The sequence below is a fragment of the Ipomoea triloba genome, chromosome 15 (genome assembly GCF_003576645.1).
Source record: "Ipomoea triloba cultivar NCNSP0323 chromosome 15, ASM357664v1".
Lineage (NCBI taxonomy): Eukaryota > Viridiplantae > Streptophyta > Magnoliopsida > Solanales > Convolvulaceae > Ipomoea > Ipomoea triloba.
The window spans coordinates 2,524,061-2,541,243 of NC_044930.1; the positions used below are offsets into that span (position 1 = coordinate 2,524,061).

General features: G+C 38.9%; 3 protein-coding genes across 5 annotated transcripts; 1 reads left to right on the forward strand and 2 right to left on the reverse strand.

Moving 5' to 3' along the window:
- Positions 1–112: 112 nt before the first annotated feature.
- On the reverse strand, positions 113–3,278 carry LOC116006337. The gene is made up of 6 exons (XM_031246670.1): positions 3,149–3,278; positions 2,126–2,168; positions 1,934–2,025; positions 1,744–1,855; positions 1,242–1,299; positions 113–460 (listed from the first exon to the last, which is right to left on the reverse strand). The coding sequence occupies exons 1-5, from the start codon at positions 3,215–3,217 to the stop codon at positions 1,289–1,291; spliced, it is 327 nt and encodes a 108-aa protein (XP_031102530.1). The 5' UTR covers positions 3,218–3,278; the 3' UTR covers positions 113–460; positions 1,242–1,288.
- Positions 3,279–3,985: 707 nt separating this feature from the next.
- On the reverse strand, positions 3,986–7,052 carry LOC116006278 (probable glycerol-3-phosphate dehydrogenase [NAD(+)] 1, cytosolic). 3 transcript variants are annotated; one of them, XM_031246588.1, is made up of 6 exons: positions 6,903–7,052; positions 5,663–6,832; positions 5,221–5,442; positions 4,843–5,090; positions 4,568–4,707; positions 3,986–4,416 (listed from the first exon to the last, which is right to left on the reverse strand). In XM_031246588.1, the coding sequence occupies exons 2-6, from the start codon at positions 6,318–6,320 to the stop codon at positions 4,293–4,295; spliced, it is 1,392 nt and encodes a 463-aa protein (XP_031102448.1). In that variant the 5' UTR covers positions 6,321–6,832; positions 6,903–7,052; the 3' UTR covers positions 3,986–4,292. The 3 variants fall into 3 exon arrangements, with proteins under 3 accessions (XP_031102448.1, XP_031102450.1, XP_031102449.1); XM_031246590.1 differs by having other exon boundaries at positions 5,663–6,375; positions 6,903–7,045; XM_031246589.1 differs by lacking the exon at positions 6,903–7,052 and having other exon boundaries at positions 5,663–6,884.
- A 1,049-nt stretch (positions 7,053–8,101) lies between these two features.
- Positions 8,102–17,177, forward strand: LOC116006280 (RNA pseudouridine synthase 2, chloroplastic). Its single transcript, XM_031246591.1, has 8 exons — positions 8,102–8,438; positions 9,115–9,258; positions 9,660–9,920; positions 10,032–10,234; positions 10,475–10,553; positions 16,038–16,213; positions 16,302–16,404; positions 16,685–17,177. The coding sequence occupies exons 1-8, from the start codon at positions 8,118–8,120 to the stop codon at positions 16,691–16,693; spliced, it is 1,296 nt and encodes a 431-aa protein (XP_031102451.1). The 5' UTR covers positions 8,102–8,117; the 3' UTR covers positions 16,694–17,177.
- The last annotated feature ends 6 nt before the right edge of the window (positions 17,178–17,183 follow it).

Here is a 17,183-nt window from a genome sequence, read left to right on the forward strand (position 1 = left end):
TTTCTTCCGAGTAAAAGAGTTGTACTCAAAAAAAAAAAAAGTAAAAAAATTAAGAACGATTAAGAGCTTTTGGTCAAACGGCATAACTATGTCACAGGTTTGATCCTCAGTAGGTTGAAAAAGTATGAATAAATATTACGTAGTACATTGTAACAGAGTAAATAAGTACTAAAAAAAATTCCCAATCATCAATAAATGCAAAACTTTTAATGCAACTAGCATTTTCTCTTCTTTTGATTTTAAACTTGAGATTCAAGAAAATGTTCCCTCCCAGGATCATAAGAAATCCCAATAATTTGAAGCTTTGCTTCTAAGAAGTCTACATGATTGTGTTCATCATTTTGATAGGACTGTGTAGTGTCTTCAAGAACCAAAGGGGACAAAACAGTACCAATATGTCAGGTGGATTTATCCTTCACTGGCCCTCGTGTTAAACAAGAACTTCAAATAGGAAGACATCCTGGTCCATAACAGCAAAGCAAGAACAAGTTGAGTATGAGAACATTTGACACTGAAAACAAGTCTTCTATTGTTGGAGGCAATCCAACAAAGCTAGTTAGACGGTTGTCTTGATAACTACGAGGTTACAAGTTCAGTAAGAGTAACCTATTGGTTTTCTTGGTTTCAGCCGTTCAACTATGGACAACCTAATCTTCTACCAAGAGATTGAATCCCCAACCCTAAGGCCCCCCAATGGCCCCCCACGCCCCGGCCCAAAAGAGCATGTGGGAGGAGGTAAATAACGGTAATTCAGTAGCTCAGCAGACAGGCCAAATGTTGGTGCGGACAAAAGATTTGCCCACTTTGGGCATAATCTCCACAGTACTTCTGCCGAGTTTCAAACCTTGGTCTACTAAGCCCGTGTGGTGCTATGCGAAACCTAATTTGGTTTACCTCTTTGTAGTCTTTTGCTGGCTGGGGTCACAAGGCAGGGTTTACCAGTGCACACACCCTCGGGTAGTGGCTGCAAGTTTCCCTCGTCATTTTAAAAAAAAAGTAATTCTATTGTTGCACGGAGTTTATGTTCACTTTCTTTTTCTGGTCTCACAATCAAATTCTAGACTTTGAAATCAAAGACCTAAAACTTATTTTCATAACAGAAGAGTTTGTAGAATTCCAGAATCTTTTAATGTCTATCAGTAAAGAAAAACTGGGAACAAACAACTAGAAATCAAATGTAAAGCAAGTCTTGTCACAATAAAAGTATAAAGGGAAATTACATAGAACAGTGCGTAACTTACCATCTATATAGACTATAGCTTGGGGCAACTTGAAAATGGTAGAAGATTCACCGGCAACCTGCATAAAAGGTAACCAATTTATAAGTGCCATATTACATGTTGATAACTTGATATATAGTCTATAATCTAGTTTAGAAAACTTGATGAATGTGGATGGAGAAGTAAATGTGGTGGCATTCAGAAAACTTCATGTTGTGAGAGGCAATTACTTATTCAGATTCGAGAATTCCTAATATTACAGAATCAGACAATCATTTAAAATCTGGTGCGAGAACAAGTAGGATTGCAATAAACAGAAATAAGAGGACGAATAGTATGATGTAAAGACATGGATCCTCATGAACAGAGAAGAAAACATGCAAGTTATGATTAATAGGGATAATCAACAAAAGGAAGAATGCAAGATGCAATGAATTGCTTATAGCATTTTTCAATTATTATCTGAAATTTAAGATTGACAATTTACTCCTCCCTAAGCACTCGGGAGCTGTAAGTAAGCAACCTTGGTTTGATGCTATCTTGCAATCAGCTTGCTTTAAGGCTCGTACAAGATGTATAATACGGTATTGGAGTTTTGCATTTTCTGCAGTAAGCTGTTGCACCTCTTTCAGAGCCTGAAATCAAATCTGAATATCAACGCTGCTACTAAACTACTTTATGGCAAAGATCACAAAGAATATGGAGATACAAACCCTCTCTTTCTCCGCAGCAAGTTCAACTTTTGCATCTTCTAACTTTGACTGGAGTTCCTGAACCCTTGTTGCCAATTGCTCGTTTCCAGAATCTAAAAGCAATCCCAATGAGTTAGATGAGAAATTTATCAATTTCAAGGTAAGAACTGCCGAGAAGTCCTCTGGAAGTGGAGAGGGGGAACAAATACATACTATTCTTGCTGGCAAGGGAGGCTTCAAGTCTCGCCAAGCGATCCTTAAATGCAAAGAAAGGAAAATTAGCAACTTCTAGTAATACTCAAAAGAAGAATAATTTACTCCAGGCATACTCAAGATGAACTAAAGCTTCATTTTTTTGGGTTAAAGAATAGCCATTTCAAAGATTCAACCATCCCGGTTTACCAATATATCTGAATCTAAACCAGGACTAAGGGCCAAATTACACTTCAATATGCTGATCTAAAGTGGTAACCTAGAAATCCAGTTTCAACAGCATATATTTTGCCATTTTTATGCTTCAGTAACAAACTCTAAACACGCCCCAAAGTTTATATTTTTCATTTATGATATCCTTTACTAATGATGTTGCCATTTTTAGCATCAGAGAACTTTAGGATAATTGCTATACATTCATTTCACCTAGATTCAAGCTCAGCCTCATAAAACTATAATAACAGATCTTATTTTCCAGTTAGTATTTTCCAGTTAGTGATCAATATGCCATAGAAAAACAATTCTTGTTAGCAGAATTCCTGTAGATAGAGCTGTCCATCATTCTTCCACACATTCCTTAGACTCCTCAAATAGACAACCTCACAAGTCAACTAAAACAATGATCAATTACAATATAGTTCCCATCAAAAGGTCCACTATGATTCCATGAAATGCAAAAACCACAGAATTAGAAAGAAAACATCCCCTGTACTTATTATGCAAATGCATTCCAAAATCCAAATCTTCAGCAATTTACTACTCTCTGTACTCTGTACAAAATAAACAGAAACTAACCCAAAAACAAAAACAAAAAAAAACAAGTTTTTGGCTATTTCCACTAAAATTTGCAAACAATTAAACTACTATATATAATCTAATACTCAAACAAAGTACTCATTTTGAGAACCACCCACCCCCACCTCCCAACCCACAAAAAAATTTAAAAATAATTTTTTTTATAAAAAAACAAAAAAAAAAAAAAAAAAAAAAAACAGAACAGGAAAAGGAGAAAGAGAACAACACCTCTGCATCCGACGCTCTCTGGTAAAAAGGTTTTAGGGTTTCTTGAAGATTGGCTGCACCATCCGCCATGTTTTGTAGCAGGGTTTCCCAGCCTCAGCACGCAGTGCAGCAAATCCAGAAATGGGTATTGGGATTTTGGAGTATGACAAAAAGCGCTCTTTTAAGTTTTAAGTTCATTTGTTGGACTAATTGCACTGACCTCCCCGTAAATTATACAATTTTAGATACTCCCCTTTTGTTCTCCAAATTATACCAACACCCTTGAAATTTTTACAATGATAGTAATAATGTAATATTATCATGTTAATGACATTTATAAAGTTAGGGTCTTTGGTAAAAGGATTTTATGCAACTATAAGACACAAGGTTTGACTATATAAAGGTCTATGTTTATTTATTTTTTTTAAACTAAGTCAACAGTCTCACATTTTTCAAAGTGTTTGTATACTGGTGTTCACAATAAGACAAATTCATTGTCTCATTGCATTATGTATGTCCCGGGGCTAAAACTAATGATTTTAAAGCTGGGGTATACTATATACCCATGCACATTTCCAGTTTTAGCCTTGGTTGTGACTAAGGATATTTCTTAAACCGGACTAAACAAGCCGGGAACACTTCAAATACTCTCGGTTCTAGTGGTTGCATGTGCAAATGCAGTCTTTGGTTCATAACCACCTATGGCATTCCAGGTGGACAAGAACATTGACAGAACCCCCACACAGCCGCTGGAGCAAAATTTCAAAGTGATCAGTTGAATCAACTTAGCTATCCTGCGGGGCTTTTAAGTGTGTTTTTATTGATTGGTAATAATGGATCTGCAACAAGGTAAGAAAATTGGCAAAGCTCATATATTCAATAATAAAGCTTTCTGCTTTTATGAGAATCTTGTTTAACAAACATCTCAAATGGTTGTACAGACATCTTGAACCAAACAGAACAATTCATCCCAGGTTACATATAATGATGAGAAATTAGCAGGTCAGTTCTGCCAGCAAACAACAATGGACTGTATGTACATATAATGATATATATGAGCTGAGCTTCGATTTTAATGAATCTAGTACTCCATCGCTCTTGACAGGGTGCAATCTACGCATATATTTTCTTGGTTTTACCGATTTTCGTTGGCAATGCAAGCACCTCAAGGCTGTCCGAGAAGTGAAGGCTTGTAGAACGCGTGGCTTTGTGCAATCTCTATTCTGTCTCGTGGATCGTTCAGGTTCTCGTCCCTTAATGCTTGGAGAATAGCTTGTACCTTTTGTTGCCTGAACATAAAAACATCAAATGCAGAAGATAAGGCTTTCTCGTTGTGGACTTGGTTCAAGTAAACTAGTAAATGAATACTATTCCACAGGCATGAGGTTTTGGATAATCAGTTCAAAATGATTCATTTGTTTGGGCCTATCAGAAGTTTACCTCGTTATAAGTATTTTGTATAGCGTCTTCAGGATGGGGCAAAGCTCGACTGGAGCAACTGGCTTGTTCTCTCCCGGGTGTAACACGCTTAAACTGGATTGACTTAGCAGTTCATAAAATGCTCCTACAGCTGAAACTCCCTGACAGATGAAAAAATAAAAACGATACTAGAATTAGGTTAAATCATAAATGTTATAAGGACACAAACTCCATTTCGGTTTCTGTATTGGATTCGAGGAAATCTGAAGCTATTCGTACATCAGACTGAAAAATACCTGAATCGTCCCTTTGCCGCTTATGCTGTCTCCCAAATCCAGGCTCAGTTCTCCCTTCGCAATCATTTGGCCATACCATGCATTGCGACCTTTCAGCAGGGTCACGTAAGTGTCAGCGAGCAGAGGCCCTGCAAGCCTTTCAGGCTCTTCAGTTAACAAATGCGTGATAAATATCATTTCCGATGTGCAGTGAGCAAAATATACAGATTTGCTAGTAGCACTTTCGTTAGTCAGTGCAGCTACCATTCCTGAAAATCAAATTAAACGAGCACCAGAAAACAATAAGACATTTTCAACATGAACAATCGACATAAAAGTAGCCATGAGTTGAAGTAATGAACCTCTAAAGCATTACATACTGAGGAAAAGTTGGCTTACCAGCGCCAATTGCATAGACATTTTTCAGACCTCCCATAACTTCATGTGTAACGAGGTCGCTGTTATCCCATACAATAAAATGAGGTTGCCTTAAGAACTTTGCAAGTGGTTTTCTCCATTTTTCAGAACCACAGATCCGAGCATTAGCGTATTCCTTGTTGTAAATCTCCGAGGCGATATTTGGGCCCCCGAGATACAGAATATTCTCAATTGGTACTCCAGCTGTGAGAAAAAATACGACACTACTATTAGGCGTTAGGACATCAAATAACTTCTTGTTTTCCCTTTTTTCTTCCTATTTTGCAGAACAGCAGCATGTTTCCTTATCTGATAGTTCAGTTTTGTTTGTCTTCCACAAGTTCTTTAGATCGGTGAATGAAATCAAAGAATATACGAGCCAAAACACACGAAAAGCAATAACAAGAGAAAGATAAAGGCTTACTTGCTCGGTTAATCATTTGTGTGGGTGTAATTATATGTGGAAACGGGTCTAGTTCAGCTTTGATGCCCTTTGCCAAAGAGATAATGATTGGGGATGTCAATCTCTCTTTCCAATACTTACCGATCTCTTCAAACACCTCGTGAGTTTCTGTCGAAGGCAGCCCGTTAACCACGATATCAGCATCCCAGACGGCCTCCTGCAAGTTAGTGACGACCTTCAAAGGACAAAGCGGGGTGTCAATCATGTTTAAGCAGAACCCGTCTTTCAAAATCTCGTCAGCATAGAGCGTGCGGTCCCCCAGCCTTGCCTCGACGTATTTCAGATATGCACAGCGTCTGATCAACCTCCTTAGCACATCCTCCCTCGAGTTGATCACCTCGAACAAACATTCCGCTGTGCCCCTATCCACACCTCTCCCAGCCCTTCTCCATATCCTGATTTGAACCTTGTCCCTAAATTGACCATAACTATCCTGAAGCAAAGCCACGAAAACTGCCCCCCAAGCCCCCGCCCCAATCCCAACTATCCTCAACAAGTCCCCCTCGGCCTTGCCAAGATTTCGCCTTAATTCATCAAGCTTCTCCTCCAAACCATTAGGGTTCTGTATGCCCCCATTCACATACACTTTCCCACTCATACCCCCTTCACCCACAACCATCTTTGTGCCAAAACTCAACCAAAAGGTCCAAAACCAGTCTAGAAAATCCTTAAACCTATTAAGAATGTTCTTGACAGATCAGATAAAGATTTCCTTAATAACAACAGACCCTTTAAACAACTTGCCTCTATGGCTCTATCCCTCTCCTCAAGAAACCCAATCCTTATATGGATCTAACAGGCTTCAACACAAATTCCCAAATTCCCAAATTGATGGGCTAATCTCAATCTCAAATGCAATATATCTAGACTAAGAAAACAAAAAGATCTTAGCTTTCTGCATCTCCTATGAACCCTCAAAGAACTTCCTTGCAAGTTATGACAAACTGATAACTACAAAGACAGAATCTTTTCTAGTACAAACCCAACCTAAATCCACCAAAACTGATATTCTTAAAAGCCAGCTAATAACAGATAAAATCCCAATCAAGAACAGTGGTTATAACTAAAAAATTTTACTAAAATGGGAACTTTGCATATGCAGCATTGTAGTGTCCGCCTAAGTTTGTTCATCTACCCAGCAGAAAATATGTCAGATTAAATAAAGGGTAGGCAAAGAAGATAAAAGATCCAGAAAGCAAACCTTTGCGTGACTGCAACTACAAAGATCGGTGAATCAGTCAAAAATCTGGAGACCCATCACAGATTTTTAAGGTTTCTGTACATTGGAGCAGTAAATGTGAAGTGGAAACATGAGAATTGCATGCAGATATATGAAATGGACAAAAAAAGTTGTCATATTGTATGGGGTTATTATATACGGATCGGAGTAATTATTTATGTAATGAAAATGTGGAGGAATGAACATTGATAGGGACAATCGGACAGAAGGGGGGTGCCATGCTCCCATGGAATTAATGATTTTAGAAGCTGTCAACCACCCCAACGGTCTGTAATTTTGGTCACCTAATATCATTTTTTTTTTCTCCCCACTGTCACTGCATATTTTGATAGTGTCATATATACATGTTATTTTTTTTGTTATAATGGATACTTTCAATATTTTTTATTTTATACTTCAAGCTCGATATCTAAAAATATCTAATTCCCTAATATTTATACACTTTTGCAAATTTTTAAACCTCAAATGAAGGAAGACCATAAAACTATACTTCCCATGATTTCTAATTTCTACACCCAAAAAAACAAAGAGGCTATATTTTAGTTCAATTAAAAATTTCTTTAAAATCAATGTAACAATTTTTTTTTGAGTACTACTAACTCTGTTACAATGTAGTATCTGTTTATAGCTACTTTCTCAACCTAATGAAGCACAAAGAGTCAACAGTTGCCTCCACTGAGGCTCGTACTTTCTCAACCTAATGAAGCACAAAGAGTCAACAGAAACACTCCCATCATCCATGTGGGAGTGTTAATCGGGACACCAGCCACTAGATTACAAGGTTTTTGGCTAACAATTTAGCCTTATAAATAAATAAAATAGTAAAATATATAGTGTGGTTTTTTTTTGAAAGATATAGTGTGGTTTAATTACTTTAACATAAATATGTAAATATAAAGTTTCAATTTTTAACAATTATTATGATTAGCTTTTCGATAAATTCTAAGCTAACAACTAATTTAACAATCATCTTTATAATGCTATCAACTAGTTAAACTCACTAATCCAATCAGCTAACAACTATTTATCAAACTATTAATTTAATTTAAACATAATTTTAATTAAGCATGATATGTAATTATAATTAATTAATCTATTGAATGGCTGCTATGGTGAATCGAGCATAGGTATATTAAAGAGTTGAAACGAATCACAGACGATAGAGCAAGAAAGAAGATGGTGTTGGCGCTAAACTCAAACTCGTTATCTCTTCTTGCCCGAAGCCCTCGAGCTACTGCCTCTTATGGCAGAGTTTCAAACCTCATTTTCAGGGCTTTCTCCAACTCTGCGGCTTCAAACGCCCGGCCAGAACCAATTCCCGGTCACCAAATCACTAACTACTCCGGCGTCAAACTAGAGGAAACCGTGGAACCCAATTCGGGGAAGCTCAGACTCGACTCTTGGATCTCTTCTCGCATTGATGGCGTGAGCCGAGCTCGAGTTCAGTCCAGCATTCGTTCTGGACTCGTCACTGTTAATGGCCGCATCATTGATAAGGTTGTCAGTTTACTTGAAATTATGAATTTGATATCCAATTTGTTTTGAGTAAAGAGTTGTGTTCAAAAGGTTGATTGTAATTACACTTGAATATCAAAGGTTTGATTTTTGTTATGAATTAAAGAAATGTTGGCCCTGTAAAACTTCTCAAGTTTCAAGTCATCTGCAAACAGTATCTAAATCCTTGCTCCTTGCCCACATAAGGCGAAATTCCCTAGCCACAGGCCCCACTTGACTCAGCGATCCATTACCTGGGAGGCTGGTGGTCACCACATTTGGTGTAATTCAAACACTGCGGCTATCAGGCTCGACATGTGTCTTTGCCTACAATATATTACTCAGGAACTAATTGAGCTAAGCTCCCCATACTGGGATAGTATCTATAGTAGGATTAGTATCTATAGTAGGATAAATCATGGTGGCTTAGCGGCCTATTAGGTAGGAGGCTGGGGCCCACAAGGAGCTCACCATATTGGGTGTAACTCCCACACTATGTCTATCAGCATGTGTCTTTGCCCACAATCTACTACTCAAGAACTAACTGAACTGCCCGTACAGGCATAGTATCTAAATCCTTCCTCCCATTCAAAGTTTGCACCTTTGCTTGCTTCCTCTGGGCAATGTGTATTCATTTTGATATGCAGTTCTTTTGACTTAGAAAGATTGCATGTTGTAGGTTTCGCATACAGTGAAAAGAGGGGATAAAGTTAATTGCACGATTGCTGAATTGCAGCCTTTGACAGCAGAACCAGAAGATATGCCACTGGACATTGTTTATGAAGATGATCATGTGCTTGTTGTTAACAAGCCTGCACACATGGTGAGTTGTAGTACTTAAACAATATTCCGTGTTGCTTATTTTTAATTTGTAAATTTTCATTATTGCTTGTTTTGAGTTTGTAAAAGAACTATCGTCTTGTCTGGGGTATTCATTTATGTGATGCAATCTTGTACTCGTATAATGGATTTCCACTTAGTTGTGATATTGAATCTATAAAAATTTTAAACATGGTGATACTACAATATGATTGCATCTAGGTGGTTCATTCAACTAGAGCGTGTAAGTTATTATGTGTAGGCACGTGTGTATCATAGTTGAAATTAAATAATTGTAGACAGATTGAAAAGCATACTTTGGTAGGTCTTGCTTCTAAAGGACATATTGGCTGGCTAATAGCTTAACTAACAGACTAAGTGATGTTTACAATTTTACGATACAAGGTTGTTCATCCAGCACCTGGCAATGCTACTGGAACGCTTGTGAATGGAATTCTTCATCATTGTAGTCTTCCCATAGCATCATTCCCCTATCAGGAAGTGCTTTCTGATGGGGAGGCTGCTTTTGATGATGAGTTGAGTACCTTCTCTTCTGAGCAAGATTACGTTGGGGGTGACTATTCTGCTATAGGAGAGGCGTCTATTCGCCCAGGAATAGTGCACAGATTAGACAAAGGAACCAGTGGATTGCTTGTTGTAGCCAAGGTGATCTCTACTCACAGTCTGAATATTGGTAACACAAACCACTTCCCTACTGTATGTTTGAGTCATGTTTTTGCTTAATTTGGAAAGTTTGTGATTTTCTGCACTTTGTAGGATGAATATTCTCACGCTCATCTAGCAGAGCAATTCAAGAAGCATAGCATTAAGCGAGTCTATGTTGCTCTTACTTGTGGAGTGCCCACACCGGCTTCAGGACGCATTGATATTCCAATAGGTCGTGATCCAAACAATAGGCTTCGTATGGCTGCTATCTCTGGGCTTAGCAAGAATGGGAAAACCCGTCATGCTGCTAGTAGGTGATAAATGCCCTTCCATGTTTCACTAGTTTCATTGATAGTTTCTTGAAGACTTTGAAGTGGGATTTCTCATCCACTTCCCTCTTAGGCACCCTACTCTTCTTCTCCCTAGGATTCCAGCAGAGAATGAAAAAAGTGAGAAAATAGAAGTAGGATCAGGAATCTTTCTTTATTCTTAGTGTCTGTGATCTGTGCTACATAGAGACTATGAAAAAGTTTGGAATTTTTTTGAATTTTCAGATACAAAGTGATTGAAATACTTGCTGGTGGTGGATCTGCCTTGGTTGAATGGAGACTGGAAACTGGACGTACTCATCAGGTGCTAATTAATATTATCCCTTTAAACCGGCTAACATTTATTGTGCAAATCCTTGTCGTGTTAGTAGTCTTCAGTTTCACATTTTAGGATTTGCATTTCCTAGGTTGAGGATATAATTAGGCACTTAAGCATCCTCAAAGCACGGAGAGCAACAAATTTCTAGCTTAGTTCGTTACTATCATGATTGCTGTTACATTATTTGTTGAAAGCTCACAGGATAGTGTATTCAATATGTTCTATATTACACTCTTCATTCAATCTGTTCTGCATACAACATATATATATGCAAAGAGAAAGGAAAACAACAAAAAAACTGGACTGGGCTGCCCAAGACTCTCCACAGCTCAAGGATACACAATGCTCAATGACACAATGCTCAAGGAGAAATACTATTCTAACACTCCCCCTCAAGTTGGAGCATATATATCAAACATGCCCAACTTGTTACAAATATATTCAACCCTGTCTCTGCCGAGCCCTTTAGTGAATAAATCAGCCAGTTGATGGTTGCTACGAACATGAGCCATAGAAACTAATCCTTGTTGAATCTTTTCGCGCACAAAATGACAATCTACCTCAATATGCTTGGTCCTCTCATGGAACACCGGATTATTCGAAATGTGTATAGCCGCTTGATTATCACCACCACAGGCGTATGGGCTTCATCACTTCTAAGATTGTGCACCCAAGTTATCTCACACGTCACATGAGCCATTGCCCTATACTCGGATTCTGCACTAGATCGAGCCACAACAGTTTGTTTCTTGCTTTTCCAAGAGACCAAATTACCTCCTAGAAACACACAATATCCTGTCGTAGACCTCCTATCACTCAATGATCCTGCCCAATCAGCATCAGAAAACGCCTCAATATTCATATGTTCATGGTCAGCGTATAGAATACCTTTTCCAGGCGCATTCTTGAGATATTTTACAATTCGAACTGCTGCATCCCAATGAGTTTGCGTAGGTGCTTGTAAGAACTGACTTACTACACTTACTGGAAAGGCAATATCCGGACGTGTAATGGTGAGATAGTTCAATTTCCCTACTAACCTCCTATATCTCTCGGGAGAATCAAGGGCCTCCCCATCACCATCTATAAGTCTAACACCTTGTTCCATAGGTGTCTCGCATGGTTTTGATCCCAATAATCCAGTATCATCAAGCAAATCTAACACATACTTTCTTTGGGAAAGAAATATTCCTTTTCGAGAACGGGCAACTTCGATCCCTAGAAAATACTTCAACACTCCCAAATCTTTCGTGTGAAACTTTTTCTTGAGAAAAGTTTTAAGGGCTTCAATCCCTTTTGTATCACTACCTGTGATCACTATGTCATCAACATAAATAATTAAGAGAATGCATCCAACATTAGTATGCTTGAAAAAGACAGTATGATCACACACACTTCTCTGCATCCCAAACTCAGTAATTACACTACTAAACCTCCCAAACCAAGCTCGCGGAGATTGCTTCAAGCCATATAGAGATTTCTTCAGTTTACACACTTTCCCAGACTCCCCCTGAGCAACAAATCCAGGAGGTTGCTCCATATAAACTTCTTCCACCAAATCACCATGCAAAAAGGCATTTTTGACATCTAACTGATATAGAGGCCAATGATTAGAAGCAGCTAAGGAAATAAGGATACGGACAGAAGCTAACTTAGCTACAGGGGAGAAAGTTTCTGTATAATCAACACCATATGTCTGTGCATACCCCTTTGCTACTAGACGAGCTTTAAGTCTTGCCACCGTTCCATCAGGGTTCATTTTGACAACATAAACCCACTTGCAACCAATTGCAGTCTTACCGGTCGGGAGAGGTACCAAATCCCAAGTCTGATTATCTTCAAGAGCAGCCATTTCCTCTTCCATTGCATGTCTCCACCCATTATGAGCTATAGCCTGACTCAAAGTGTTTGGAATTGATACTGAATCTAATCGTGATACAAAGGTGCGAGATGAGGCTGACAAATGATTATAAGACATAAAAGAGGAAATAGGGTGTTGACAATGGCGGTTACCTTTACGGAGGGCAATCGGAAGATCAGGATCATTTGACGTAGGTTGTGGTAGGGGAGGAGTATTCACCTGTGCAACTATCGGCGCTACCATATCCCGGGGTCGCCTAGAATACACGTGAGTAACGGGGGGTCTGGAAATAGATTCTACAGGAATAGTGATGGTATAGGTAAGGAAATCATCTTCTATTATTGGAGACCTACCCCCGAAAATATTATCAGAGAACACAATTTCCTCAAAAAAGGTGACATCAGCTGAAACCAAATACCTACCCAAATCAGGAGAGTAACACCTATACCCTTTCTGTGCCCTAGAATATCCCAAGAAGATACATTTAAGGGATTTTGGATCAAGTTTTCCCTTTTGTGGACGGACATCTTGTACAAAACACGTACAACCAAAAACCTTAGGGGATAAGGAAAACAAAGGCTTGGATGGACACACAATTGAATATGGGATTTGACCATCAAGTACGGAAGAAGGCATCCTGTTAATGAAGAAACAAGCTGTGTGAACAGCATCTGCCCAAAACACTTTAGGTACTTTCATTTGGAATAAAAGGGCACGGGCAATTTCCAACAAATGGCGGTTCTTTCTTTCTGCAACACCATTTTGTTGGGGGGTGTAACTACACGAAGTTTGATGTAGGATACCATTTTGACTCATAAAGCTGGAAAAAGACTTAAGGAAATATTCTTGAGCATTATCACTTCTCAAACACTGTATGGTCTTATTAAATTGAGTTTTAATTTCAGCACAAAAACTTTGAAAGACATCAAACAATTCATCCCTAGATTTCATGAGATATAACCAAGTACATCTTGAGAAGTCATCAACAAAGGTTACAAAATATCGGAAACCATTTTTGGACGTAACCCGACATGGACCCCAAACATCTGAATGGATTAACTCAAACAAGGAGTCTACTCTATTATTTGCCCTAGGAATGTAGGAAGTACGATGATGTTTTGCAAACTCACATGACTCACATTGCAAAATAGTTAAGGACTCTAAACTAGGACACATCTTCTTCAACGTTGATAAAGACGGATGACCATACCGACAGTGCAACTGAAACGGGGAAACATTGCTCACCAAACCTGTAGATCTGTTTTCGGGTGAAAATTGCTCTAAGACATACAGACCGCCAACCTCCTTCCCCTTACCAATAATCCTCTGCGTCAAAAGATCCTGGAACAGACAGTAACCAGGAAAAAACATAACAGAACAATTCAGGTCACGAGTTATTTGACTAACAGAAAGCAAATTGAAAGGAAACTTTGGAAGATATAACACAGAAGAAAGGGGTAACGAGGAAGTTGCAGTGGCACTACCTTTACCTAAAACAGTGGCTACAGACCCATCTGCTAGAGTAACGGTATAACCAGAAGTGATGGGTAGATATGTAGAAAGAATATTGGAGTTACCTGTCATATGCTCAGAAGCTCCAGAGTCAATGACCCATTGTCGAGATGCAGAAGAGACACAAGCAACTGGATTACCTGTTTGGATAAAAGTTGCAGAGGAAGACGCTTGATTGGATGGAGACTGCGAGGAAAAGGAAAGTTTCATCTGGTTGAATTTAGCAAACTCCTCATCTGTCATTACTCCCTTATGACCTTCTGACATGGAAGCCATATTAGCAGCCACTTGTTGTCTTGGTGGCTTAGGACACTGGTTTTGAAAGTGTCCTGGATCTCCACAGTTAAAACAAACTCGTGGTCCTCCACGTCCACCACGACCTCTAAAAAATCTCCCTCGTCCTCTAAAGTGGTTATTACCTCCTCCTCTATAGCCATAATTCTCACCAGTATTTCCTCCTTGTGATATAAGGACATTTCTTTCCTGGAGCTCGTTTGAATCATTATTTCCCGATGCATTCTGTAGCATGGAAAATACCTGATCCAAAGACTCTAAGTCCTTATTCCCCAATAGTTGAGACCTAAGGACATCATATTCTTTATCTAGGCCAGAAATCCAACTAAAAACAAGTAATTTGTCACGTTGCTTTTTCATTTCATCCACATCATTTGTTATGGGCATAGCAGCACACAAAGCAACACATACACTTTTAAAGTCATAGTAATAATCTCTAAGCTCACGTCCTTTCTGACTAGAACGATAAACTTCTTGAGATAATTGATATAACTTTCTCAAAGAACGATAAACTTCTTGAGATAATTGATATAACTTTCTCAAATTACTTGTTCCATCTTGAGATAATTGATATAACTTTCTCAAATTACTTGTTCCACTAAACCATTTGTTCACTAACTCTCTCAAATTACTTGTTCCACTAAACCATTTGTTCACTAACTCCCACACCTCCTTTACAGTTTGGCAATGTTGCATGGACAAAATAATTTTCCTATCGATGCAATTAATTATGCGTGACAGTAAAGCCTTATCAGTATTTTTCCATTCCACAGCTAAAGTATTATCAGTAGGACATTCTTTTTCTAGGTGGTCTCCCTTTCCCATACCATCTAAATTCACTTTAATCAAAAATCTCCATTCAGAAAAATTAGACCCATCCGAGGCCAAAATTACATCAACTAATTTAGATGGTGTAGAAATAACAGTGATATTCCTTTCTTGTGCCATTTTAACTCCACCCAACAGATTCAACACAAATACTGAACTTCACCAAATAAAGGGTTCTGCTGTCCGTACCTCTTTTCACCAAAAAAAAATTGCAAACTTTCAACACCTCCTACCTCCCTGGACTCAGCATGACGAGGCGATTCTGGGAATATAAAATCCGTCCGGCGACGTCGCCGGAAACAGCCTCACGCGCCGGCGCGTGGCGGCGGAGCTGCTCGGCGGTGGTGGCGCGTGAAGGCGCGTGGCTTCTCCGACGGCGGCGCGGCTTCTCCACCGGTGTCGTTTGGCGGCGACGACGACGACCCAAGCTGATCTGAGCTTGTTCTCCACCTCCAAAGCCTTTACCTGCTCCTTTCCCTCGTGCGGCAGTTCGCGAAGCTACTGTCTGACTCTGCTGCAGACAGTGTTTCACTCTCCTCTCACTCTGATACCATGTTGAAAGCTCACAGGATAGTGTATTCAATATGTTCTATATTACACTCTTCATTCAATCTGTTCTGCATACAACATATATATATGCAAAGAGAAAGGAAAACAACAAAAAAACTGGACTGGGCTGCCCAAGACTCTCCACAGCTCAAGGATACACAATGCTCAATGACACAATGCTCAAGGAGAAATACTATTCTAACATTATTCATGAAAAAAGTATATTTCTAAAAACCGCGAAAAAACTGAATGACTTGGGAGAGAACGAGAATAGGACAAATCCTTACTGCTGCTACTCTCTTTCTACGATGTGAAATTGGCCGCAGTGCTGAACCATCACTGGTTATAGTGTTAATATGAATCCATGCTTTCTGGATTACCTGTTTGAGGAACTTATCTTCAAATTAGTAGTTTCCTTAAAACAGATCCGAGCACATGCAAAGTACCTTGGCATCCCCCTGCTGGGTGATGAGGTTTACGGAGGAACAAAGAGCATGGCCCTCTCATTGCTTCAGCAAAGGAACCCTTCTGAGTTTCACGGAAAACTCCTGCAACTAATCTCTAGATTGGAAAGACCTTATCTCCATGCTTTAACTCTTGGGTAAGTTTTTGTATTTGCTATATTCATTTCAAATTCAGTACCTTAAATCTAATCCAGTCGTTATTGCATATTCCTTTTGTTTTTTTAGGTTTAGGCATCCCAAAACAGGGGAGAACGTACACTTCACTCAGCTACCACCAACCGATTTTGCTGAGATTTTAAGTGACCTTCGCACCATTAGCACAGAGAAGGTATCACAATCTGTTACATTCCTGTCTGCACTGGATTAAAAAAATGAAAAGATTAATAGCTCTTCATAGAACTTTCATGGAAGTTGACACCTCGTAGTCTAGTGGCATAGGGCTGAGATCTAATGTGAGAGGTCTCAAAGTTCAATCCCTAATTCAGTAAGATCTAGCACCCAAGCTATCCATTTTGGATGCCCTACAAAGAAAATGTTGACATACTTGTGCAGATAAGAGGCAAATAGATCTTTTCTTATGGTCTTTGTGTGGTGTTTGGACTTTTCAGGTGTCCTGAAAGTATCATTCTTTGCCATGCCAGTGATGGGATCTCCATACAATTTTGTCCGTCACCAAGTGAAGTTGGCATTATGAAACAATTCTTTTTAATTAAAAAGGCCATACGCCCATACTACAAGGTTCCAAGTTCGATTCATAAGAGTTGTTGGTTTGAGCCAGCCAATTGAGCAACGTAGTGTGATTGACCTCTTTGTGATTCATTGCCAACTAAGATCACATGACAGACTTCATTCAGTGCATACATTCGGATAGTAGTTGCAAACTTTCTCTGGAATCAAGGCTTCTTTAAGCATCTTAGTCCTGTTATATATTATAGATTTGTCAAAGATTATGTTTTTTTCTAAAACTGTATACTTTTGCTGCTGGAGAACATCAAGATATTAGTCCATTTTCTCCTGTTAAAAGGAAATAATGTTTCTTCATATTCTGAGAAAAATTTCAGGTAATTGTAATTGTATGCAGAAAGAGAATTTTGTATTGAAGACTAT